This window comes from Zea mays, chromosome 2 (genome assembly GCF_902167145.1).
Source record: "Zea mays cultivar B73 chromosome 2, Zm-B73-REFERENCE-NAM-5.0, whole genome shotgun sequence".
NCBI classification, from domain to species: Eukaryota; Viridiplantae; Streptophyta; class Magnoliopsida; order Poales; family Poaceae; genus Zea; species Zea mays.
The window spans coordinates 26,551,484-26,578,886 of record NC_050097.1 but is presented as its reverse complement, the minus strand read 5'-3'; the positions used below and the strand labels follow the sequence as shown (position 1 = coordinate 26,578,886).

General features: G+C 47.0%; 2 protein-coding genes across 2 annotated transcripts; one reads left to right on the top strand and one right to left on the bottom strand.

The window, feature by feature from the left end:
- Positions 1 to 1,518: 1,518 nt before the first annotated feature.
- On the bottom strand, positions 1,519 to 11,752 carry LOC103646173 (RNA-binding region RNP-1). Its single transcript, NM_001367108.1, has 4 exons — positions 11,396 to 11,752; positions 11,203 to 11,254; positions 2,451 to 2,920; positions 1,519 to 1,794 (listed from the first exon to the last, which is right to left on the bottom strand). Exons 3-4 carry the CDS (start codon positions 2,907 to 2,909, stop codon positions 1,645 to 1,647), a joined length of 609 nt encoding a protein of 202 aa, NP_001354037.1. The 5' UTR covers positions 2,910 to 2,920; positions 11,203 to 11,254; positions 11,396 to 11,752; the 3' UTR covers positions 1,519 to 1,644.
- A 6,606-nt stretch (positions 11,753 to 18,358) lies between these two features.
- Positions 18,359 to 22,128, top strand: LOC109939175 (uncharacterized). The gene is made up of 4 exons (XM_020548226.3): positions 18,359 to 18,455; positions 18,968 to 19,085; positions 19,194 to 19,346; positions 21,606 to 22,128. The coding sequence occupies exons 1-4, from the start codon at positions 18,448 to 18,450 to the stop codon at positions 21,783 to 21,785; spliced, it is 459 nt and encodes a 152-aa protein (XP_020403815.1). The 5' UTR covers positions 18,359 to 18,447; the 3' UTR covers positions 21,786 to 22,128.
- Positions 22,129 to 27,403: the final 5,275 nt, after the last annotated feature.

Sequence of the window (27,403 nt, the reverse complement as noted above, 5' to 3'; positions counted from 1 at the left end):
ACTACTAGTTCAGCTCAAGCTAGGCCTTGTGGACGACAACAAAGCAGGACAGAATGGCTCTGGGGTTGAACACCAGCAGCTCTTCCAGGTTGGAGAACAATCCCACCGACTCCACCACCGACTCATGCTCCTTGTCGTCGTGGTCGGCCTCCTCCTCTGCCGCTGCTCTTCTTCCTTGGGCCACTACACCCTTCCTGCAACGTCGTCAGCACCCCTGCAAGATTCATATACACAACCTGTAGCTAGCCAGCTAGCTTGGATCGATCAGAAAGTCAGAGGCTCAGAGCCAGCTAATTTAGATTTTTTGGAGAGCCAAAGAAGGCTGAAAAGCCCAAGCCTAAGTTGGGATCATGGTTATTAAAACGTCGTTTAAACGACGATTAAGCGTCGTTTAAACGCTAAAACGTGATTAGGAGGTAAAGCGTCCGCACGTTTTACAAAAGCTGTGTAGAACGTCCGTTCTGGACGTTTAATCGACGTTTACACGTCGGAACGCACGTTCTGGACGTTTTTCCCGTTATATGGACGTTCTATGCGTCTAAGCGTTCGTGGGCCTAAATGGGCTTTTAACCAGACAGATCCATCGCACCCACACGCAGTGCAGTGCTCCAGCCGCCAACCTGCAGACGCCATCGCGTCCACACGCCACAGTCGCGGTGCCGCCAGCCGCCGTCGGCCGTCCTCCACCGCCCTCCAGGTACGGCGGCGGCCCCCCTCCTCCCTCCTCCCTCCCCCCTCCTCCCTCTTCCCTCCACCTACAGGCACCAACCTGCCAGCGCCATGGCGCCATTGCTACAGGTCCAGGACTCCAGGCGCAACTGCCCAGCCAGTGCCAAGTGCAGTGCTCTTCCCTCTTCCCTCCTAGTGCATTGCTCCAGCCGGAAGGGCAGCACAAGTTCCGGCAACGATTACCAATGTTGTTTCTAAGGTTTTCAAACTCTCGTATGCTTAGTACTCCTTTCTTCCTTCCATCGAAGTAGCTTCAGAGTTCAGCCGTTGCTACAGTAAAAGATCCCATGCCCTTGCCCATGTGTGTCGGGGTTGTGCGAGCAGTAAAAGTTGGGGCATCAGACCCTCCATTACCCAAGTCAAAAGATTCAAGGTCATCTAGGACATCTCTCATGTCTGATTCAGCAGGATCAACTGCATCATCATCCTCTTCATCGAGATCATCAATAACTGATTCATTAGCTGCTGAAGTAGTTGGACTTTCTGATCCAGCGATTTGTTCAAAGTCCACCTCAGGGCCTGTCACGCCAGGAGGGAGCTCAAAGTGTGGGATTTTACCATCAATGTAATCCTTCAGTATCTGTCGAGCAGTAGTGGAAACGATGGTGATGATCAAGGCGTGGATGCTATTTGGTTTGTGAACTCAACTTATGTATGAACTTATTCTATATTTGAAATTTTATGTCAAGTCTGAAAAGACGTTTCAACGTTCGTTTAAACGTTTAAACGTTGAAAAGTTGGTTCATAACGTTTTAACGTTTTACCGTTTTAATAACCATGGTTGGGATAGTCTTTACACCAGAGGGAGGGTCCAGCTACCGGACCAAAACTATGGCATGCTATCCTATTCCATCATCATCACACCAGTTCCGCCATCGCTCCAAGGGGAAGGGGGGAAAAGACACGAATGACTCATCAGTCGTTCAAGTTCACTCCGTATTGTTGAGCAAGGTTAGTGATGTCTCCCTTCTGCACTAGAGTTTCCAGCATGTCGTACTTCTTGCAGTTTCCATCAAGCACCTCCTGCTGCCGAGTCGCCAGTTCCTTCTCATCTTTCAAGATTTTCTGGGCAGAAAAATAATAAAAACAGCTCCAGATAAGCATTGCCATGTATGATATAACATTCTCAGTGAAACATCAAAGTAACAACATGAACACCCCCATAACAATCGATAATATAGCTTAAGCACAAATGCAGTACTTGGCCAGACACAAGTGTGTACAGTTATCATAAGAGACAGGCCTCCAGTATTGGTAAATCTAAACTATGATAAATGCACTTGGCTATCCAATATGAATTTTGCACACTTTCAACAAAATGCCCTAGAAAACACGTCTTTTATAGATACACGTCTAGCCATGAAACAGCATGAAACAGCCTGTCTCTTATGATAACAGCATGAAAAACGTCTAGCCATGAAACAGCATAGCAGACAGTAAAACCAACATTTTTATGCTAACCGGATGTACTCCCTACATTCCAAATTATAAGCTGTTTTGTCTTTTATAGATACATAGCTTTTGCTATGCACTTAGCTATATGTACACCCTATGTCTAGTTACACAGTAAAAGCAATGTATCTAGAAAACACGTCTTATAATCCAGGATGGAGGGAAATACAACACAAAAGAGCAAACAACACATCGTCAACCATACACTGACAAAGGGTACGCACAAAGACAGTTCTCCCGGACCAGTCGCATAACAACTAAACATTTACCTGTATGAGGGCCATGTTCTCAGATTCCTGCCTCTTTGCAAGGTTTTTCAATTTCTGCATCGCTTCATAGTCCTTATCTCCTTGTTTTACCCAGCAGAAACCTTTTCGAAGGCCAGGGCAAGGAGGGCGATCACGAAACATCTCAGCCTTGGCATGGATAGCTTTTACAGGCCTTGGCATTCCCCCAATTATGAACGGGAAATCATTCATCAATTCTACAGCAGCCTTAGCCTGCACATCATCATCCAATTCCACCAATGCAGCAGAAGCAATATCTTTATATGGGATCGTGTAATTGACGATAAACTCCACATGGACAACATTTGCACATTGTGCAAGAGCAGCTTTGATGGCCGATTCCTTTACTTGAGGAGAAAGGTGGTCAATATATATCGTCCTCTTAACTTTTTTCTCGAAATCAGCATAGTCCTTGGAAGCCTGTTCTTTGGAAGTCTCCATAGAAGAGCAACCTGTGCAATAATAAGAATAAGGTACAACACTTGGTTACTCCAGTCTATAAACATTACATGCAAGAAGTGGCCAGCATAGATAAGGAATTCAGGAGAACAGTGAACAAAAGCAACAAAAAAAGGTTTTAAAGTTGAAATGTGACAAACATACAATATATTTTTGTATCTTCAATATGGCAAATCTGTTTCTCTTGTATGTTGGTCATTAGGTGGCAGCCTAGGAATTTTTTTGGCAGGGGCGCAAGGTGTACCTAGACAATAATAATCCAACTTTATCTGGGGCATGTGATCTCTCAAAATGGTGTAGCTACTAATCCATCCAAGACTATTGCCATGGAGAAGTGGCCATCTCCTACTTCTATTTCTGAGTTGAGGGGATTTCTTGGTCTGACTGGGTATTATAGAAGGTTTGTTAAAGGGTATGGCATTATTGCAAAGCCTTTGACCAATCTGTTGCAGCATAAGGGATTTCAGTGGACAGACCAAGCTGAGAATGCATTTCAGGAGTTGAAGGTTATGATGTCCACTCCAGTGTTGGCTTTACCTAATTTTGATGAGAGCTTTGTAGTAGAGACAGATGCTTGTGAAGATGGCATTGGGGCTGTTCTGATGCAAAAGAATAGACCTATTGCTTACTTAAGCAAAGCATTGAGTGTGAAGAACAGGGGACTGTCAATTTATGACAAGGAATTCTTGGTTCTGTTGATGACAGCGGACAAGTGGAGGACATATATGCAGAGGGCTGAGTTTATAATCAGGACTGACTACAAGGCATTGAGTTTTCTAGAGAACCAAGTGCTTCATTCAGAACTGCAAAGGCCATGGCAAAGATGATGGGTTTGCAGTTCAGAATTGAGTATAAGAAGGGTAAACAAAACCAGGCTGCAGATGCTTTATCCAGAGTGGGACACCTAATGGCTTTGCTGTCAGTTGTTGAAGTGAAGCCTATGTGGATTCAAGAGATGATTAATTCTTATGTTACAGATGAAGAAGCACAAGTGCTATTGGCTCAGTTAGCAGTGCATAGTCCAGATGAAAAGGGTTTCTCCTTGCAGCAGAGAGTGATCAGGAAGGGTGATCAGGTTTGGGTGGCAAGCAACTCTGCTCTGAGAACAAAAATTATAGATGCCCTACATAACAGTGTTGTGGGGGTCATTCAGGAGGCCAGGCCACATACCACAGAGTGAGAAGGCTATTCTGGTGGAAGGGTTTGAAGGCTGATGTGGTGTGCTTTATTAAGCAGTGTGCAGTATGTCAGCAAGCTAAAGTGGAGAGGGTTCATCCACCAGGTATTATTCAGCCTTTACCTATACCTAAAGGTGCCTGGCAAGATCTCACAATGGGTTTTATTGAAGGACTGCCCAAATCAGAAGGGGTTGACACTATTCTAGTGGTGGTGGACAGATTTTCTAAATATGCTCATTTTTTCCCTCAAACATCCTTCCTCTGCAGCAAAGGTGGCCCAAGTGTTTTTGGATAATGTGGTTAAACTGCATGGCACACCCAGATCACTGGTTTCTGACAGAGACAAAGTTTTCACTAGCTATTTTTGGAAGGCTCTATTTTCCTCACTCAACACTAAACTGGCTCTCACCACAGTTTATCACCCTCAGTCTGATGGTCAGAGTGAGACAGTCAATCAGTGTTTAAAGATGTATTTGAGGTGTGCAATATCTGATTCACCCAATCTGTAGAAGAAATGGCTTCCTTTGGCTGAGTTTTTGTACAGCTCTTCTTACCACTCATCTTTGGGATGTTCACTTTTTAAGGCTTTATATGGATATGAGCCTGTGTTTTCTGCTGCACCTGTTGTTGCTGGTGATGGGGAACAGTCGGTTAATGACTGGGTTACTGAAAGGCAGTCCTATTCTGAATTGCTCAAGCAAAAATTGGCCTCAGCTCAAAATAGGATGAAACTGCAGGCTGACAAACACATGACTAAAAGGGAATTTCAAGTAGGTGAGTTTGTGTTGGTGAAGCTACAGCCATATGTGCAGACTACAGTTGTCAGCAGGCCATGTCCTAAACTGGCTCTGAAATATTTTTGGTCCTTTCAAGATTCTTCAGAAGATTGGACTGGTGGCTTACAAATTGGAACTTCCACCATCATCCCAGATCCACTCAGTGTTTCATGTTTCGCAACTCAATGCTTTTACTCCTTCTTCTACCCCTGTGTACTCAGACTTGTCTCAGATAGCGGACCTCTCTGCTGCTGATGTGAGACCTGTGAATATACTGGAAAGGAGATTGGTGCGCCCGGGCAGCCATCCAGTGGTCCAAGTGAAGGTGGTTTGGTCGCATTTCGCTGATGAAGTTACCTGGGAAGACTATGATGTGCTCAAGAACAAATTTGCTGATGCTTTTGAATGGGACAATCAAACTCCAGGCGACGGGATGATGTCAGAAGCATAGGGCCTCCTTTGGGGACCGGGGCCAGCGAACCCCAGGCGGCCAGGCGAGCTAGCACCCGCCTAGGAAAATTCCTGCCATGCATATTCCCTGGGGAGCATTGTCCGGCAGGGCTACCCTACCTTGGTGCTCTTTGGAGCCACGGATCAACTGCCATGGATTAGCTGCCCTGCTGCCCTTTTGGAGCCATGGATGTGATCATCATCAAATCACAAATAAAATATAAATATTAAAAATCAATAAAATCAAACAGATTCAATAAAACACAACCCTTAAAATCTGTATGCAGAAACAACTTTTTGTCATGGACCTGGTAGGATTTTTTGATTCGTGCCACTCAAATAATTCTGACACAGAAATAGCTCATTAGAAATGTGCCATCTCTCCTATGTTAATGAATTAAGCAGGTAGCAGGTAAAGAGGTTCCCAAGCGATGACGACAAATTGAACTAGAACTATTGAAGCCCAACCACACAAGCATTTAGGACCTTGTTGACGCTTTTTCGGAGCGCCAATCACTCAAGAAGAACCGGCGGCGGTGCCCTCTGCACAGGGGCGGACGGTCCGCGCGCAGGGGCCGGACGGTCCGCGGCCTGGTGCGAGGCAGCGGTGCTCTCTGGTCAGACGCGGACGGTCCGCGGCACAGGGCCGGACGGTCCGCGACCTGGTGCAGGAGCAAGAATTCCCTGCCTGACGGCCGGACGGTCCGCGCCCTAGGGCCGGACGGTCCGCGCGTGCGCAGGGGCGGCGGTAGATCGCCGACGGCTCCTGGATCTCGCTCCCGGGAGGGACCCCGTCGGGGAGGAGAGATCCTAGGAGTTGTCTAGGCTCGGGCAGGCCGATCTAGACTCCTCTAATCAACGTAGAGTCGAGGAGAGGCGGAGAATTTGGGGATTGAAAATACTAAACTAGGGCTAAACTAGAACTAGACTAGAACTACTCCTAATGCATGAGGTAAAAACGAGTAATAGACTTGATTTGTTCGATTGTTGGGGGTTTTAATCGGCCGTAGCCCTTCATCTATATAAAGGGGGAGGTCTGGATCCGCTTCCAACTGATTTCCGAGTTAATCCCGCGGTTTTAGGTAACAAATCCCGCGAGAAACTAGGAACCCTAACTGACTCTGCGCACGCGCGGACCGTCCGCGCCACCACCGCGGACGGTCCGGACCGCGGACCGTCCGGCCTCCGGGCCGGACCGTCCGCACGGTCATTTTTGGGTTCGAACATATGCCCCCCTGCCTTTTGGTGAAGGTTGACGAACCAAAAGCATATGAACTAAACCTGATGTAAGTCACCGGCTTTTCGATATGGAGATTATTCAATAAAGCACCAATATAAAGGCCGTTTCGGATTGTATCTTTCTCGGCCATGACCATTTGATCAATGGATCAAAAGGAATAGAATGGAGGTGCCCCCCAGTCTGGATAGACGAAGGGATTATACATGTACCATGGATTCATCATCGTGCCATTCCATGTTTGAACAGGATAATATACCGACGATGAGTAAATAGGTGGAAAGTACCCTGGTCTCATAGAATGAATAGGCGATGCTTGTTGTGTCACCTTTTGGGCCGTTTTGTTTAACCGTTTTGTTTTAGCAGGTGGCCAGGGTTTCTTTGTTGACCGATCACGTGGAACAGTCTTTTTGCTAGCATTTTTGGAGAGCAACTGATCAAAAGTAGGATTGGCTTTGATCAGCCGATTATATGTGCTTTGACCTTGCGTCTTTTTTCTTGCTTTATGTAGAGGTTGACGCCTTTGGTCATAGGGGAACTGTCCGGCTGAGTTAGCCAGACCGTTTGTCTGAGCACCGGATCGTCCGCACGTAGGTGCCGGACCATCTACGATGTTCGGGCTAGGCTGATGTGTTTGGTTCATTAACTGTGCCTGCCCCCCAGTGTCTTCGGACTTTTTAGCCTTCTCGTCCGAAGCCTTTCGAGCAATCTCCTTTTGTGATATATCTGACATGCGGGGATCGCCAATGACGATACCCTTGCCTTTGCCTTTATCGGCCATTTTGGGCCGAACCAAGACCCTTTTGCATGTGAGTTCTATTGTATTAACAGGAAAGGGTTGTGTGTCTACTTGCATCTCCTGAAAAGCCAATCGACCCTCATTTATGGCCGATTGTATCTGTCGACGAAAAACATTACAATCATTGGTGGCATGAGAAAAGGAATTATGCCACTTACAATAAGCACGCCTCTTTAATTCATCAGGAGGAGGAATAGTATGAGTTAATTTAATGTTGCCGTTTTTCAGTAACTCGTCAAATATTTTATCGCATTTGGCAACATTAAACGTAAACTTAACTTCTTCTTGTCGATTCTTTCGAATCGACTGTAAAGCAGAACATGGTGAAGGTTTAGCCTGCCCTGGCCAAACCAGTTCGGCGGTGTATACATCCGTGGATTCATCGTCCGAGTTATCGTATCCCACTAGATGCATCTTATGGCTAGCCGATTTTGATGTTTCCTTACTTCGGCTTTCACATGTCATAGCCCGCTGGTGCAAGTGCACTAGCGAAAAGAATTGAGTGCCATCTAATTTTTCTTTTAAGTAGGGTCGCAACCCATTGAAAGCTAGCCCTGTTAGTTGTTTTTCCGCGACATGAATCTGAAAGCATCGGTTTCTAGTGTCCCGGAATCTCCGGATATAGTCATTAACCGATTCTTCAGGCCCCTGTCGGACTGAAGCTAAGTCAGCCAATTCTAACTCATGTTCTCCTGAGAAGAAGTGCTCATGAAATTTCTGCTCTAATTCTTCCCAAGAGTTAATAGAATTTGGTGGCAAAGCAGCGTACCATGCAAATGCAGTATCAGTAAGGGACAACGAGAATAAACGAACGCGGTAGGCTTCCCCATCAGCCAATTCTCCCAAGTGTGCTATGAATTGGCTTATATGTTCGTGTGTGCTTTTCCCACTTTCACCAGAAAACTTAGAGAAGTCTGGTATTCTAGTTCCCTGTGGGTATGGCACGGTGTCGAATCGGTGGCTATAAGGCTTCCGATACGATTGCCCTGTACCTGACACACTAACACCGAGTTTGTCCCTGAACATCTCGGCTACCTCGTCTCTGACCCTCTCTGCCATGTCTGGCGACCATCCATTGAGTTTGTGGGTGGAGATTTCAGGTTGCCTGACATTACTCTGTCGGCTTTCCTCCCAGGTATTTTTGAGGTGTGTGTTAGGTGTCCTATTAATGTCACCAGCTCCTGCCCTATACCCCTCAGGCTCTCTTGTGGCCGAATAGTATTCAGCCCTATGTCCATGAGGTGGTATGGCATGATTATAATGTGTTGCTGGTGGGGCACCATAATGTTGCTGCGATGAATGTGGGAACTGTGCGTATTGCGCAGCTCTCGGCTCTGCGTATGCATATCCGGACGGTCCGGCGTAAGAGGCCGAATGGTCCGCGACCTGGCCAAATGGTCTGAAGGTATATCCAGATTGTCCAGCCATATATGGTGCTACGTGGGTAGTCTCGTACCCAGACCGTCTGTCGTAAAGAACTGGACGGTCCGCGATCGGGCCGAATGGTCCAGGGCTGTACCCGGATGGATCGGCCATATATGGCGTGACTTGGGCAGTCTGCGCATGGACCCGTGTAGAGTCGGATGGTCCAGCGTAATACGTCGGCCGGTTCATGCCATATTCGGACGGTCCGGCATAAGATGGCGGACGGTCCGCAACATATCCAGACGGTCCGGCGTGATGCACCGGACGGTCCGTGATGGGGCCGAAGTGTTCAGGATTGTATCCTGATGTTCCGGCCATGTACGGTGCGACCTGAGTGTTTTGTGTGCGGGCCTGCATCTGGTCGGACGGTCCGACAAAATACGCCGGACGGTCCGCGGTATAACCGGACTGTCTGAGATGATGCTCGGACGGTCCGGTCGCGTCCAGTACCTGCCGCGTGCCTAGTGGTTGCGGCTGTGATGGTGACACGAAAGTGTGCATCGGCATACCATATGATGGCTGGGTCAAAGGTGACCCGTTTATAGCCGATGTGTTTGACGTGGGTGGCACTGTATTAGACTCTCGCGATGGAAAATTAGGAGCAGCTGATTTCTCGTATGCACGTAAATGCATTTTAATAGATTCATCTACATATCGCTTTAACTGATCTCCTCGTTGATCCATGAAAGTCGTAAGAGATAGATCTGGAGTACTTACAGCGGGACCCTGCAGTGGAGGTAGGAGAGATTCCATATCGATCTCCCCTTGACGGACGATCTTCTGGTGGCGATCCACCGTGAAGTGTGACAAGTACTTGTCCGCCGCCTCCTTGCGCCGTTCGGAGAGTTTATGCAGCAGTTCCGCCTCTTCCTTGTCGCGTTGTTCGTTCCATTGCCGCATCACCTCCTTCTCATCGTGCATTACGAGGTCTTCAAAGGGCCTTTGGTCCTCCGCCGGGAGCGCCTCCATGGCCGGCTTGATGATGTTGGTAGTGGAGATCTTGGTGTGATCCTTAGAACCGGCCATTTATGGGCCGATTTTTAGCAGATCTAGACACCTAGTCCCCAACGGAGTCGCCAAAAAGTATGTTGACGCTTTTTCGGAGCGCCAATCACTCAAGAAGAACCGGCGGCGGTGCCCTCTGCACAGGGGCGGACGGTCCGCGCGCAGGGGCCGGACGGTCCGCGGCCTGGTGCGAGGCAGCGGTGCTCTCTGGTCAGACGCGGACGGTCCGCGGCACAGGGCCGGACGGTCCGCGACCTGGTGCAGGAGCAAGAATTCCCTGCCTGACGGCCGGACGGTCCGCGCCCTAGGGCCGGACGGTCCGCGCCCTAGGGCCGGACGGTCCGCGCGTGCGCAGGGGCGGCGGTAGATCGCCGACGGCGCCTGGATCTCGCTCCCGGGAGGGACCCCGTCGGGGAGGAGAGATCCTAGGAGTTGTCTAGGCTCGGGCAGGCCGATCTAGACTCCTCTAATCGACGTAGAGTCGAGGAGAGGCGGAGAATTTGGGGATTGAAAATACTAAACTAGGGCTAAACTAGAACTAGACTAGAACTACTCCTAATGCATGAGGTAAAAACGAGTAATAGACTTGATTTGTTCGATTGTTGGGGGTTTTAATCGGCCGTAGCCCTTCATCTATATAAAGGGGGAGGTCTGGATCCGCTTCCAACTGATTTTCGAGTTAATCCCGCGGTTTTAGGTAACAAATCCCGCGAGAAACTAGGAACCCTAACTGACTCTGCGCACGCGCGGACCGTCCGCGCCACCACCGCGGACGGTCCGGACCGCGGACCGTCCGGCCTCCGGGCCGGACCGTCCGCACGATCATTTTTGGGTTCGAACAGACCTCCCATATAATAAAGTTGTGATAAATGTGATTTTTCTGAATAAGACTAGAAACTTCCACACCAAGTAGACTGCATAAAGGTGCTAGTAATTTATACAACAAAATAAAGGGTTGGTTGAAGGAAGAAATAAAGGGTCAGAAAAATGCTCCCCATACTGCGAGAGGATTATGAGGCATCATGATCACAGGAGGACCAAACTAAACTACCCAGCCACGAGCGTTAGTAGAAAAAATCCATTTGTTTTCTTGGTTTTGTGATTAGTGGTCTTTCTAACTTGACAGGTACTAGTACTTTATACAGCATTACTAAAGCTAATACAGGTATTAGAACTAATCTAGAATTTTGGTTTCTAATGTTATCTTTATTTATACATCTGCAGATAATTCAGTTTGTAAAACTCCACATCCATTTTGTAAATTGCAAGAGTATAGCATGAACCAATCAAAACTCCAGAAGCATACTTGAACAAATGAATATCAAAACTCCAAGAATATATATAACACTGAGTATCCAATGTGTCCAGCGTGTTGGGGCTGTGTGCACAAGAGAGAGAGAGGCACCTTTGATCTTCTGAAAAAACTTATGCTTGCACCTGTTACACAGCAGATGGTTCTGCAAGAAACAAGCAAACAAATGAACTTTTTTGACGCCATGGGAGAGAGAGAGAGGAAAACCTAATGAATCAGCAAAGCAAGAACGAATTTCATAGTCGATTTCAACTTTTTGACACCACGGTGAAGGAGATCCACTCACACTGATTTGAACTTTGTAGATCTCCTGCCATCTTGATGAGGCTTTGCAGATCTCCTATGTGTCGTGCTCTGCGCGAGGAAGAGGGGGATCCGGTGCTCTGCGCGAGGAAGAGGAGGGGGTTCCGGTGGTCTACGCGAGGAAGATGAATCGTCCGCGAACTGAGACGGTGGGCGGCGGCGGCTTAGAGAGGGAGAGGAAGCCGCCGTGCGCGAGGAAGAGGAGGGGGCTCCGGTGGTGTGCGCGAGGAAGATGAGGCTGTCGTGCGCAAACTGAGCAATGGGCGGCGACGGCTTCGAGAGGGACAAGCGGAGACAGGGAAACCCTTTCCGACCTTGTGACACCGGGGATGGAAACGCTGTGCACCCCACCGGATGCCCCGCGGATCAGACCGGGTGCATAGTCACCAAAGAAACAAAAAACCTTTCCCTGGGTGTGATTGGGCCCGCGGATTTCTATGCCAGGGAAATTGCCAGGATCCTCCCGGGATCCTAGGGTGCCAAAGTTTGGATACTCAGGATCCTCCCGCGGATTTCTATGCCAGGGAAAGCCAGGGAAACAAAAAACCTTTCCCTGGCAAAGTTGGCAGCCCGGCTAGGAAAACCCTGGGGGAGCCCGCACAGGGGAGGCAAATCCTTGCCAGGCAAATTCCCGGGGTGGACACCGACCGGTGGGGTTGCCCTGTCCTGCTGCCCTTTGGAGCCACGGGGGTGCCATGGGTCACCGTCAAGCGCAAGCTTAATTATCATCAAAACATAGTAAAAAGAAAGCATGTACGCAAGCAAAGTGCCTGCTTGCTCGCTTCAACTGACAACTGGCTGGCTGCTTCGGTATATATACAAGTATAAATACAAAAAAAATTATGAGGGATATACAGGCAGCAACACGGGCTCAGGGTCATCATCAAAACACAAGTACAATAGAAAATTAAAATCCAGCAAAATCAATCTGTTCTAGATCACTTCAAATACAGATACAAAATATTTTACGAGAGATATACATGAAGCCACACAAGCTCATGGTCATCGTCAAAACACAAATAGAATAGAAAAAAAATAAAAATCAGCAAAATCATTTCATTCCAGATCACTTCTATGGTACTGAACTCTACTCTATGCCAACTCGAGGTAATAAACCAAGAATTAAACCCTTTCAAAGAAATTAATCCAATCTCATGATCCAGGCAATACTTCTCATCAAAGAAGTTGTAGTAGGAGAATCTCATAATAAAATGAATCTCATAACAAACTCATCAAAGATCATTTTTATTCTGAGATTTCTGGGCATCCTAACATGCATCTAGCTGATACATGCTGCAAAAACAAGCATTGGGAGATCTTAGGTCCAATCCACTACGAGCTAGCTTAGATGACAGCCATGAGATGCCATCCATAAGTCACTATCCTGCTCAAATGCATGTCAAAAACTCTAAAAAAATGCATGCTGTCATTACTAAATACATGCACATAAGAAAAGTTGGCTCCTGCTCTATATGTCTTGGACCACAAGAACTCATCAAATAAGAAACTCTGAAATAAAAAATGCATGCGCATAAGAAAAGTTGGCTCCATACTCTATTGAATTAAACAATAGATAATTCTAAGAAATGATTTTGGAACAAAAAAATCATGTTGGCCTACTCTATTGAACCAAAAAATGCATCAATAGCTAAAAGCTACAGAAATGATTGGGAATAAACATCTCCAAAGCACATGTTTTTGTTCTCAGTTATATTGCACATGTCTTATACATTTTTATGAAATACATAATCAGAGAATTCTAAGAAAACATTGATATCATAATGGTATTGGAGATAAAGAATGGACTAACTCTGGTTGCTTAACCTCCAATTTGAACACAAGACTGAATCTTTGTCCAAGATCTCAAGTTCTAGAATTCCTATCAATGCAACTGTTAACACTATTTTTACTTAAACCTTTGTCCAAGATAAAAAAAAATGGGATGTATAATCGATAGTTCCTCAACAATAGAAAAAGGCTTGGCTTAACAATTGAAATAATGGGTTGTACTAGAGGGAAGGACTAACCTGGAGACCGCCAAGGTGAAACAATAATCAAGAAAGCTAGAGGTAAAACTAAATACAGTACCATTTCGGCAGATTTTTTTACTAATTAGAAAATTAGTAGTAGTTGAAAGAACTGCACAATTCAATTTGGGGCCATTTTGGATAGCTGTACGGGAAAACTGGGAATAAATAGCTTGTCTAAACCCAACTTGACTCTGACCATGATGCCATACTGAGTGTGGAACCAAAATAGTTATTACCTTCGATCTTTCGAAGAAGCTTCTTGACCTTGTGCTTGCACCCGAGCGAACAAGGCCCAAGAACAGTTCGTTCAGCCACAAGAGAGGGGAAAGAGAGAGGAAAACCTGATGAATCTTACCAAAAACGAAAAAAATTACTCACGAGAAGCAGTACGCAAGATGAAGAGACCACCGTGCGCGAGGAAGAGGAGGGGGCTCTAGTGCTCTGCGCGAGGAAGAGGAGGCTGTCGTGCGCAAGGTGAGGAGGCCGTCGTGCGCGAGGAAGAGGAGGTCGCTGCGCGCGAGCTGAGGAGGCCACCGTGCGTGAGGAAGAGGAGGGAGCTATGCTGCTCTGTGCGAGGAAGAGGAGGTCGCCGCACGCAAGGAAGAGGAGGGACCGAGCGACAGTGGGTGCGCGATTGCAAGGGAGAGGAGGCAGTGGACGGCGGCGAGTTCGAGAGGGAGGCGAGTAGGCGACGGCTTCACGAGAGTGGATACGGGGAAACCTTCCCGACCCTTTGGAGAAATTTGGTATTATGAAACACGACGGATGCGGCTTCGACGAAATAGAGGCTCAGGCGAGGGTTTCTCCGTTATGAAAAAGTTGGGCATAGCCAACACTCTAAAATGGAAATGACAGCTCTATTAACAGGTTAACAACTCTATTAACCTGGTTCCGTCCCCCAGCCTCGTCGTCGTCCGTTCTCCGTCGCTAGGTCTCCTTCTCGGTCTCCTCCATCCTGGTCCCCTTCTCCTCCATCTCCGTCGCATTCTCCATAGCCGGGCGTCGCTGCCTTCGACCATACGCCGTCCGTGCGTCGCTAGGTCTCCTCCATCCCCGTCCGTGCGCATTTACCCTCCCCGTCGCCGCGGGTGATGTGAGACATGGTCCTTCTGCCCAACGACGCGGAGGTGGCCATCATCAACGGCGCCGCGGACGGCACCGCCGGGTGGGAGTCCGCCAAGACGCCGGCGTACGCGCCCGTCGTCTACCGCCCGGACCACTCGCCGGGGGACCGGTTCGAGGAGCAGAACGCGGCGGGCGTCGCGCGGCTGTACCACTCCTCGGCGGTGCTCCTCCGCGACGGCCGCCTGCTGGTGGGCGGCAGCAACCCGCACACCTACTACAACTTCAGCAATGTGCAGTTCCCCTCCGACCTCAGCCTGGAGGCCTTCTCGCCGGAGTACCTCGACGCGTCCAATGACATGCTCCGACCGAGGATCCTCGACCCGTCCCCCACCGGCGCGCCGGCGACCGTGGGCTACGGGGCGACGATGGTGATCCGGTTCCTGGTCCCGGCATTGGCGCGGAGAAGGCGCGGCGGCCGCGCCGGCTGCCTCGGTGACGTGTCGGTGACGATGGTGGCGCCGTCCTTCACGACGCACTCGTTCGCGATGAACCAGCGGCTGCTGTTCCTTGACGTGACCAAGAATGTGGCGGTGCGCGGCCGAGCCGGCACGTTCAGCGCGTCGGTGACGATGCCGGCGACAGCGGTGCTGGCGCCACCGGGGTACTACATGCTGTTCGTGGTCAGGGACCACATATGGAGCACGGCCACGGCGGCGACGTCGACCGGCCGGACAGGGACCACATATGGAGCATGATTCAGGCAAGCGCAAGCAACTCAGGCACCTTCGCTCCGCCCCCGGCGCCACACATGTCCGCGACAGCGCTCCTGCAGAAGGCAACAGAGGCTGGAGCGACGCAATCGAGCTCATCGTTCTTGAAGGAGTTTAGGCTCGCCTCCTCGTCGTCATCGCCTCGACCAAAGCAGCAGCAACTCCATGGAAGGGTTGCTGAAATCAGCACGGACCCATGGCAGTACCGGAGCAGTAATCAGCAAATGGAGATGGAGCGCCACCAGAGCCATCAACGGAGGGAGATGGAGTCCAGTTCGCAACCATGGCAGCACCCCGTAGTGCCCAGCAGATGGAGATGGAGCGCCACCAGCACCGGAGTCATCAACAGAGGGAGATGGAGTCCAGTTAGCAACCGTGGCAGCACCCCCCGCGACCAGCCGGAGACCGAGCAGCAGGCCGACGAGGAGAACGCGACGGGGATGGCGGAGACCGAGCAGCAGGCCGACGAGGAGAACGCGACGGGGATGGAGGAGAACTGACGGCGACGGCGCTGGGGACGGAACCCGGTTTCAACGAGACTAATACGGCTCTGAATCCGTTAATGAAGTTGGTATGTCTATTTTAGAGTGTTGGCTATACCTAGCTTTTCTATAATGGAGAAACCCTCGTCTGAGCCTCTATTTCGTTGAAGCCACATCCGTCGTGTTTCATAATATCAAATCTCTCGACCTCAAAGGGTCGGGAAGGTTTCCCCGTATCCACTCTCGTGAAGCCGTCGCCTACTCGCCTCCCTCTCGAACTCGCCGCCGTCCACTACCTCCTCTCCCTTGCAATCGCGCACCCACTGTCGCTCGGTCCCTCCTCTTCCTTGCGTGCGGCGACCTCCTCTTCCTCGCACAGAGCAGCATAGCTCCCTCCTCTTCCTCACGCACGGTGGCCTCCTCAGCTCGCGCGCGGCGACCTCCTCTTCCTCGCGCACGGCGGCCTCCTCACCTTGCGCACGACAGCCTCCTCTTCCTCGCGCAGAGCACTAGAGCCCCCTCCTCTTCCTCGCGCACGGTGGTCTCTTCATCTTGCGTACTGCTTCTCGTGAGTAATTTTTTTCGTTTTTGGTAAGATTCATCAGGTTTTCCTCTCTCTTTCCCCTCTCTTGTGGCTGAACGAACTGTTCTTGGGCCTTGTTCGCTCGGGTGCAAGCACAAGGTCAAGAAGCTTCTTCGAAAGATCGAAGGTAATAACTATTTTGGTTCCACACTCAGTATGGCATCATGGTCAGAGTCAAGTTGGGTTTAGACAAGCTATTTATTCCCAGTTTTCCCGTACAGCTATCCAAAATGGCCCCAAATTGAATTGTGCAGTTCTTTCAACTACTACTAATTTTCTAATTAGTAAAAAAATCTGCCGAAATGGTACTGTATTTAGTTTTACCTCTAGCTTTCTTGATTATTGTTTCACCTTGGCGGTCTCCAGGTTAGTCCTTCCCTCTAGTACAACCCATTATTTCAATTGTTAAGCCAAGCCTTTTTCTATTGTTGAGGAACTATCGATTATACATCCCATTTTTTTTTATCTTGGACAAAGGTTTAAGTAAAAATAGTGTTAACAGTTGCATTGATAGGAATTCTAGAACTTGAGATCTTGGACAAAGATTCAGTCTTGTGTTCAAATTGGAGGTTAAGCAACCAGAGTTAGTCCATTCTTTATCTCCAATACCATTATGATATCAATGTTTTCTTAGAATTCTCTGATAATGTATTTCATAAAAATGTATAAGACATGTGCAATATAACTGAGAACAAAAACATGTGCTTTGGAGATGTTTATTCCCAATCATTTCTGTAGCTTTTAGCTATTGATGCATTTTTTGGTTCAATAGAGTAGGCCAACATGATTTTTTTGTTCCAAAATCATTTCTTAGAATTATCTATTGTTTAATTCAATAGAGTATGGAGCCAACTTTTCTTATGCGCATGCATTTTTTATTTCAGAGTTTCTTATTTGATGAGTTCTTGTGGTCCAAGACATATAGAGCAGGAGCCAACTTTTCTTATGTGCATGTATTTAGTAATGACAGCATGCATTTTTTTAGAGTTTTTGACATGCATTTGAGCAGGATAGTGACTTATGGATGGCATCTCATGGCTGTCATCTAAGCTAGCTCGCAGTGGATTGGACCTAAGATCTCCCAATGCTTGTTTTTGCAGCATGTATCAGCTAGATGCATGTTAGGATGCCCAGAAATCTCAGAATAAAAATGATCTTTGATGAGTTTGTTATGAGATTCATTTTATTATGAGATTCTCCTACTACAACTTCTTTGATGAGAAGTATTGTCTGGATCATGAGATTGGATTAATTTCTTTGAAAGGGTTTAATTCCTGGTTTATTACCTCGAGTTGGCATAGAGTAGAGTTCAGTACCATAGAAGTGATCTGGAATGAAATGATTTTGCTGATTTTTATTTTTTTTCTATTCTATTTGTGTTTTGACGATGACCATGAGCTTGTGTGGCTTCATGTATATCTCTCGTAAAATATTTTGTATCTGTATTTGAAGTGATCTAGAACAGATTGATTTTGCTGGATTTTAATTTTCTATTGTACTTGTGTTTTGATGATGACCCTGAGCCCGTGTTGCTGCCTGTATATCCCTCATAATTTTTTTTGTATTTATACTTGTATATATACCGAAGCAGCCAGCCAGTTGTCAGTTGAAGCGAGCAAGCAGGCACTTTGCTTGCGTACATGCTTTCTTTTTACTATGTTTTGATGATAATTAAGCTTGCGCTTGACGGTGACCCATGGCACCCCCGTGGCTCCAAAGGGCAGCAGGACAGGGCAACCCCACCGGTCGGTGTCCACCCCGGGAATTTGCCTGACAAGGATTTGCCTCCCCTGTGCGGGCTCCCCAGGGTTTTCCTAGCCGGGCTGCCAAAGGAGGCCTTACAGTGACCATCACCCACTAGGTTTGCCTACCCCTTCTCTTCCCTTCCTGTTGTGCGAAACTGAGCACCCAAACCCTAACTTAAGCTATTTTGCTATCTGTACTTGCATCTGATAGTTATCAATCTATGCGTCTTTCTTGCCTACTGAATTAAATACTGTGTCTGCCCCTAGTTCTTCTGCGGCGAACAAGGTCAATCCAGGGCCGTGGTGCGGGTGCTGTTTTTTTTCCAACAAGTTTATGTTGGTCGCTCGACCGCTACAGCAATGAAGATGTGAGTGCTCGTGTCTCACCGCCAACCTATAACTTTTTGTTGTTCCTTGTTACTTGTATGCCGCACCAACCTGTGCATCGTCTACTGTACATATACTTTTTTTTCCTGAGCACCACTGTACATATTTCGCACCATGCATTTCTTTGAAAAAAAATGATCCGACATGTGCTTCAGAAGTTGCTGTTGGCCTGGGTTCAACCAGGCTGCCTTGGATGCGAGTCCTTGATTAATGATCTTTTTCAGTTTTGCTGGATAATTTTCTCGAACTTTAACCATAAATGGGTGATCAAGTGTGAGGCCAACCATGTAGATTTTTCAAGTTTATTTCTCAATTTTCATAAAGGGTTCGGTTAATGGAGCAGCCTGTTTTGAGTTCCAAATGTGTCATTCAATGGTGTGACCGAACCTATGTGTGGAAGACTGGAGCGTGGGTCTTGGATGTCCTGCAAGGTGGTCTCAGCCATCATGCGGTTTAAAGCTTGGAGTAACCAATGTCCATTGCTGTTATGCAGACAGAAAGCAAATGCAGGTGTCCTTACAAACTTCGAAGTCCTTGACTTCTTGCGGTCAAGAGGTGCCAAAATTGACCCAATGGGATGTTTGGGGGCTGTTGCTGTATCAGAGTGTAAGGTGATCACTGATCTGCTGCTCTTTTACCCAATGCCTTATCGTCTCGACTTTTTTCTAGATGCTGTTTTGAGCCTAAAATGACCTAATAGATGCCATTGTTTCACTTAGGTGTATGAGTATATCTTAAAAACCCCTGCTTGCAACCAGACAAGGGAATCGATTTATGAATTTGTGAAGAGAAGTGAGGGTTTCAGGCTTGCAGAGGCTGATAAGTTAAATGTCATCAACTGGAGACCATCCTCAGCTGCCGATGCCTATGCGGTACTGTAATGTTTATCTTTTCCAATAATGATCATTTTACCAGTTTTAATATATTTCTTGTTTAATGCAAACTAAACTATTTTAGTTAATTTTGCTCCGCCATGAAAGTGCCTTCTATTCTAGTTATGGTGTTAGTATTTGTCTATTAAAAAAAACTCGGCCGGGGAGGGAAAGACAGCCCTCCCGGTAATCCGGTATTATATTAAGGAGAGACCGAAACAATGGTTCTAGCCGAGAAAATCCCCGAATCCTGGCCTCCCATCACTAACGGGCCGATGTCAACCGTCCACTCTACACGGCCCAACCGGAAGGTGGCACACAGAACATCGTAACCCGAGAGCGATGGAGCACAACGAGGGGATTTTGACAACCAAGCCTAAAAAATCGTCCTCGAGGGAATCGAACATAGGACTTGGAGATGCTACTCGGAAGCCCTCTTTAACCACTAGGCTAACCGAGGGTAATCATTGTAGGTTAACAGTCAGTTGCTGGAAGTATTTATCTATTGTTGAAAGATATAGAGTGTTTGAAGTTTAGTGTCAACTGGGTTGTCCAATTCAGGAGCCTATGCTTATTTCTTCTTAATATCGAGGCAAATGGAGTAATGGACTAAGGTGCTTTTAATCTTCCATATTTTAGAAAATAATGTTTTTGAATTTGTCGGTACCCTGAATCAGGGGTACCCCTTACTACAGTACGAAGGCACGGTGCCCGTGCGGCAATCTCTAGCCGCGCGGTGAACAGCACCCGACCCCACCGCGTGGACGGCTCCAGTGGCGCCACGTGGCCAGAAAAGATGATATATCCTAGGATGCAATCAGTTGGACCGGACCTCCACGAGGAAGCACCGAACCCCTATACGCACAGCCCGGACCCCCGAATATGGTCCGGGACTCCCAAGTAAGCGTGCCGGGTCCCTTGGATGGGGTCCGGATCCCTCCGAGTAAGGTCCGGGCCACCCATAACGAGGTCCCGGGACAGGGGATACCCTGGCCTAAGCAGGGGTCCGGTACTGACGCGTGTCCAGGCTTTATCATGTGCGCTTGCGCTCCCCGCTCAGGCAGAGACCCGATGCTGCCACGTGGCTTGTTGCCCGTGAAGTAAGCCAGCGGGCGAAGCCTAACGTAAGGCTTATAGGCCGCGCGGTCTCTGCATTTATTTTGGAGAGGACGCGCCGCCTCAGCATTTATTGTGACCTGTCCACTCAGCTGGCAGGCGGCGTCCAGGCCATCCTGCAGGCGGCGTGCCTGTCAAGTCCATTGCCAAACAGTACGCCCGTGCTGCAAGGTGCACTGTGTCCATCATCACTTATGCGTTGCCAGGGAAGCTTCCCATGCACGCCAATACCACGCAGATCGCGGATGTCAGGGTGCAAGAAGATTGCTCCAGCAACTCCAAGTATTACATCCATTATATTCCTAGGCCCACATGTCGGGGCCCAGTACCCTTGTACGCGCCCCCCCTTGAGCTATAAAAGGGGAGGCATGCAACGTTACGAGGGAGACCAAAAAAAACTTAGACTTAGACCCGGCTCAGGCTCACAAGTTCATACAAGCTCTCAAGCTCAATACGTCACACAGTGGAGTAGGGTATTACGCTCCGGCGGCCCGAACCACTCTAAACCCTTGCGTGTTCCTGAGTTCACCGTTCATTTACCAACAGGCAAAACGCTTAAGCCCCCTCCTCATCTTAGGATTTAGGGCGGGTGCACTCCGCCACCCGGCCGGAGAATTCCCTCTCCGATAGAATTCATGAGACATGAGGGTCAGAAACCTTTTTTTTCTCTTTTAAGGATTAGAAACGAAGCTCTAAGTTCCTTTTCTTTAGGCCACATATAATGATATAAAAGAACATGCTTAATGAGTATGACAACTATACTTGTTTCATTTCTATATGAGCTTTGACTTGTCCATAAGTTGGATTTCTATATTAATATCTATTCATGAACATATCTCACGGATAGGTAGATAGCGTGAATTTTCCAGGTAATAATAGGCAGATACAAGCAGTTCATGTATGTTAAATATTAGGTAATGATTGTTATTGATTATACTTCCAGCAACTGACTGTTAACCTACAATGACTACCCTTCAATAGCTTCATGTCACTAGGGGTCTAAATGATATCATATCCGCAAATTTTAGTTGTTACCTTTTCTCTGTTAAAACTTGTTTGCAGATAACTGCAGAAATCTACGTAATTGTTTAATCTTCATTTTCATCCTTGTTATTGATCTATTTGATTAATCCTCTGCCACAGATGATAGAAGAATGTGGGAAACGATTTTCCAGGGATGAACGAGGAGAAGCATGTGATGAAGATGAACGAGTCCAGGAGTTTCTTGATATGGTGAAGGAGGTTTTGCCAGCCCCTCCGAAAGCAGAGGTGGAGACAGCGGAGGCAGAGGCCGAGGCGGGAGTAGAGGCAATGCAAGAGTGAATGTGGTGTAAGTTAACATATTTGAGGGCCAGATTGCATTAGACACTAGTGCTAAGTGCTGCAAGGAAACTTAGAACACTCAGGTCGGCTGTTAGTTCTGGAAGCTTTCTCCCTAACGCTTCGTTTGGATATTATCGTATTCATCTCAATCCATGTATATTGAGGTGGATTGAGGCGTAAATTAAACTATTTTACACTCCAATCTGCCTCAATACACATGGATTAAGGTGAATACAGGAGTATCCAAACAAGCCCTAAAGTTTTTTTACTCTTAACCATATTCTACACTCGGCTGTGTTTATTGTGATATGTTGTGATCTGCATTCTGGGCAGTGCTTCATCATTTAACAGAAACCCCAGCTGTGTATTGCCCCGCGAAATTATAACTTGCACAATGTTACAAAAATCTAGTACCAAGTTACTTCAATCACCATGTCCTGTTTGTGACATTTTATACGCTCCTGTACTCGGACTTCACTTTTCCCTCCCCAAGTTGCTTGGAGATGAATGAAAGTTCCATATTGTCAACCACTTATCAACGTGGGATGCTTTGTGTCGCGTAAACGCCTGCATTGCATCTTGAGCAGTCGCTTAAGGCCTCGAGTCAAGCCAAGCGGAGGTCGAGCTGTGCTGGACCATCCACCGCCCGCGTCGTGGTGCTCTTCCGTTGCCCTTTGATGACTCCTGTTTGAAGTGAATGTAAATAGAAGGAATGAATGGAAGAACTGATCTTGTTTGCATTGATCTGCATTGAATATATATACAGTACATATGAAAGGATGTGATGAAGGGAAGGGCTGTCTGATTCCAAGAGGATGCATATTCATCCATTGCTAAAGGACTCCTCTAACAACTGAGGAGTATGTTGATATTCTGTTAAAAACTCTATCGAACCCATTGACAAAATTAGGAGAAATTGATACATTATATTTTGTGATAATCTCTTGTGAACTCGTATCATAAAACCTTGAATAGGAAGACCCCATAAATCAGTTTAAGGATAATACATGTCTTTGATGTTTCCTTAAAAACACTAGTGGGGAACATAGAGAACATGACATATCTTTCTCTTATATTAAAACCTAGTGAGATTCTCGCTCTATCAATGTCGTTACTCGTTAAAAAAATCCACAGTCGTCCGTCTGATCTAAAAACCATAGCCCGGTCCGCTTCGGTGCTGCCGCCCTCCGCCGCGTCCTGCATCCCTCGCCCAAACCTGCTTCGTCGTCCGGAGAACCGAGCATTGAGAGCCGCTGCCTGACCGTCTTTTGTCCCCGCCGCTGCAGCTTTGGTGCCCACCTTGCCGCCACCTCCATTCCGTCGGGCCACCACCGTTCTCGTAGGTGGAAGGAAGCTGGTAGCCACCATGGTGAAGGGACACACGGGACAGCGCGTTAGGCTCTACATTTGGGGCACCATCTTACGGTGGTTGCGGTGGCGGCTGTGCTGCTGCAGGTCCAAGTCGAGGGAAACCAGTATGAGAACATGTCGCTCGTTCAGATCTATAGGTGCATCTAGGGCAAGGTCACCCGCCCGCACGGCACGACAATTCGGGCGTCGTCCGCGCCAAGTTCAAGTCCAACCTCCCGCCTGAGTCTATGCTCAATGCCGAACCCTCTAAGCTATGCAATGTGTCGTTGCTTCCCAATTGATGCCCATGTCCTGATGCTGTTTTCATTTGAATGAAGGGGCGCAAGGTCAGAGTGTTCATGTACCCGTCCCGAGCAACATCTAAGGTTAGGTATGTATGATCCACAGACGTCTGGTATTCTCTATTTGTTTGGCTGGTTGATCTTGAATCTGTTGTTTGTGGTCGAATGACATAACAACAAATTCTGCTTAGACTCACTGCACTCGCCATTGTTGTAGATCACAGGCTAGGTCTTTAGGTTGTTAAACAAATCATAGTTTGTGGTTACATGCCGCGATGTTCACGTGCATATGCATATATACATACATATATATCCTCTGCTCCTGCCTTTCCACTGAGCAGTCTGGGTAGGTTCCGAGAAATTCTCCTGTAGATGCAGAAGTTATGAAGGCGACAGGGTTGGAAGAATGCCATTTCCGAATTTATTTTTAACTCTGCAAAAGCTATTTTGGTTTTGAAGTACCGTAATGTAGACATTGATGTTTTTGATGTGGAGCATATACTTAAATTTTTTTAAAAAAACCAGTCCAAGTATCGTGGTTTCATGTATTTACAGGACTAAGGAAATACTAGATGTGTAGAGATGGCAATGGGTAAATACCCACCGGGTATTACTACCCCATACCCATACCCACGACATAAAAATAACCCCACCGGGTCACCCATATGGATTTATATGGATTTACCCCCATACCCATACCTATGTGGGTATGGATCATCCATCGGGTCACCCGTACCCACAAAAATTAAACATCTATCAAAATATTATACTATGCAAATGTCAAGTATATCCATATAAATATCATTACAAAATTTTTTAGCATCATTTAACCATCCATTCAACACACTAAAGATAATTGGATAAAGTAGTAACACTAGAATAGTACTACATATAGCACATTACATGTTCCATTACATGGTCATTAAATTGTCGTTAAGCCTTCTATGACATTATGGTCTAAAAGGATGTTAAATAGTAAAAAAAATGGATGACTAAAGTCCAAGTTCATGCTTGGGCTAAGTTTATATTGGGTATTTTATACCCACGGGTTAACGGGTATGGGTGAAGGCGGAATGTCCTAATACCCGTTTACCCATTGGGTGAAGATTTTTGCCCAATAACCGACCCACGGGTAGAATATTTAGTCCACATACATACCCTAATGGAGTGAATACCCATTGGGTATCGGGTCGTGGGTACCCATTGCCATATCTATAGATGTGACATACTGACATCCTTCAGGCAGCGAGCTGAAACTCTCGAAGGGCTCTTAGAACTTTCTGCAGAATTATTGGAACACAGTTGGCTGAGGAGCTTGCGATTGTTCTAAAGCCATTTGGGAAGGCCAAGGTGTCCCCTGGAGAAACATCAATATGGTTGGCTAAAAGTTTTAAAGGCATGATGAATGACGAAGCAAGCTACAGTTCGATGTAGTAGCGCGCTACATCAGCGTCTGGGTGTAGTTACAAATGTGTAATGGTTTTCGTATCTGTATCAACGGGTGCGAGGAGTAAGGAACCTAGTTGAGCCGACTAGGATCCATGTAGGTAGTTGAAACGTAGGATCCCTTACAGGTAAGCTAAGAGACTTAGTCGATGCAGCGAGCAGGAGTCGTGTTAGTATCCTATGTGTCCAGGAGACAAAATGGAAGGAGCAAAAAACGAAGGAGGTGGAGTGAAGGAAACGGGTGACGCCTAAGAGGGGGGGTGAATTAGGACTTCTAAAACTTTTACTAAACTAGGCCACACTGAAAACCCTAGAGCAAAACCTATGCAAATAGTCAAACAAGAATGTGCAAACTAGGTTTTGTCTAAGTGTTGCTATCTCTACCGCAATGGCTAAGTTTTAATCTACACTAAATAAGTATGACTACAAGATTGAAACTTAAATGTTTAATATAAATGCGGAATGTAAAGAGCAAGGTAGAGATGCAAACTCTCGTGGATGACACCGGTATTTTTACCGAGGTATCCGGAACCGCACAAGGTCCCGACTTGTTTTACCGAGGCATTCATACCATGCTCTTGGGGCTTGCTTGAGCCCATAAAGCGCCTTAGAGAGTTTATATACATGGTTAGGGTACTCACTATCTTCAAAGCCAAGAGGTTGCTCAACATAGACCTCTTCCTTGATTGTTCCATTGAGGAAGGCACTTTTCACGTCCATTTGGTAAAGCTTAAATCCATGATAAGAAGCAAAGGCAAGTAAAATGCGAATTGATTGTAGCCTAGCTACGGGTGCATAGGTTTCACTGAAATCCAAACCTTCGACTTGTGAATATCCCTTGGCCACAAGTCGGGCTTTGTTCCTTGTCACCACACCATGCTCATCTTGTTGCGGAAGACCCACTTGGTTCCTACAACATTTTGGTTAGGACGTGGAACTAAATGCCATACCTCATTCCTAGTGAAGTTGTTGAGCTCCTCTTGCATCGCCACCACCCAATCCGAATCTTGTAGTGCTTCCTCTACCCTGGGTGGCTCAATAGAGGAAACAAAAGAGTAATGTTCACAAAAATGAGCAACACGAGATCGAGTAGTTACCCCCTTTTGAATATCGCCGAGGATTGTGTTCACGAGGTGATCTCGTTGAATTGCTTGGTGGACTCTTAGGTGTGGCGGTCTTGGAACTTGTTCATCCTCCTTATCTTGATCATGGGCATCTCCCCCTTGATCATTGCTCTCCTCTTGAGGCGGCTCATTATCTTGATTTTCTTCTTCATCATCTTGATCCTCATCCTTATCTTGAGTCGGTGGAGATGTTTGCATGGAAGAAGATGGTTGATCTTGTGCATTTGGAGGCTCTTCAGATTCCTTGGGTCACACATCCCCAATGGACATGTTCCTTAGCGCGACGCACGGAGCCTCTTCATCACCTAGCTCATCAAGATCAACTTGCTCTACTTGAGAGCCGTTAGTCTCATCAAACACAATGTCACAAGAAACTTCAACTAGTCCAGAGGACTTGTTAAAGACTCTATATGCCCTTGTGTTTGAATCACATCCTAGTAAAAAGCCTTCTACAGCCTTAGGAGCAAATTTGGATTTTCTACCTCTTTTAACAAGAATAAAGCATTTGCTACCAAAGACTCTAAAATATGAAACATTGGGCTTTTTACCGGTTAGGAGTTCGTATGATGTCTTCTTGAGGATTCGGTGTAGATACAACCGGTTGATGGCGTAGCAGGCGGTGTTGACCGCCTCGGCCCAAAACCGATCCGATGTCTTGTATTCATCAAGCATGGTCCTTGCCATGTCCAATAGAGTTTGATTCTTCCTCTCCACTACACCATTTTGTTGTGGTGTGTAGGGAGAGGAGAACTCATGCTTGATGCCCTCCTCCTCAAGGAAGCCTTCAATTTGAGAGTTCTTGAACTTCGTCCCGTTGTCGCTTCTAATTTTCTTGATCCTTAAGCCAAACTCATTTTGAGCTTGTCTCAAGAATCCCTTTAAGGTCTCTTGGGTATGAGATTTTTCCTGTAAAAAGAATACCCAAGTGAAGCAAGAATAATCATCCACAATAACTAGACAGTACTTACTCCCGCCGATGCTTATGTAAGCTATCAGGCCGAATAGGTCTATGTGTAGGAGCTCGAGTGGCCTGTCGGTCGTCATGATGTTCTTATGTGGATGATGAACACCAACTTGCTTCCCTGCCTGACATGCGCTACAAATCCTGTCTTTCTCAAAATGAACATTTGTTAGTCCCAAAATGTGTTCTCCCTTTAGAAGCTTGTGAAGATTCTTCATTCCAACATGTGCTAGTCGGCGATGCCAGAGCCAGCCCATGTTAGTCTTAGCAATTAAGCAAGTGTCGAGTTCAGCTCTATCAAAATCTACTAAGTATAGCTGACCCTCTAACACTCCCTTAAATGCTATTGAATCATCACTTCTTCTAAAGACAGTAACACCTATATCCGTAAAAAGACAGTTGTAACCCATTTTACATAACTGTGAAACTGAAAGC

Excerpts from the sequence above, each read along its gene's own strand:
- LOC103646173 (NM_001367108.1), bottom strand. The coding sequence starts at position 2,909 with ATGGAGACTTCCAAAGAACAGGCTTCCAAGGACTATGCTGATTTCGAG. Across the intron at positions 1,795-2,450 it reads AGAACATGGCCCTCATACAG|AAAATCTTGAAAGATGAGAA; the intron begins GTAAATGTTTAG and ends TTTTCTGCCCAG.
- LOC109939175 (XM_020548226.3), top strand. Across the intron at positions 19,086-19,193 it reads TTGCTGTATCAGAGTGTAAG|GTGTATGAGTATATCTTAAA; the intron begins GTGATCACTGAT and ends TGTTTCACTTAG. Across the intron at positions 19,347-21,605 it reads CAGCTGCCGATGCCTATGCG|ATGATAGAAGAATGTGGGAA; the intron begins GTACTGTAATGT and ends CCTCTGCCACAG.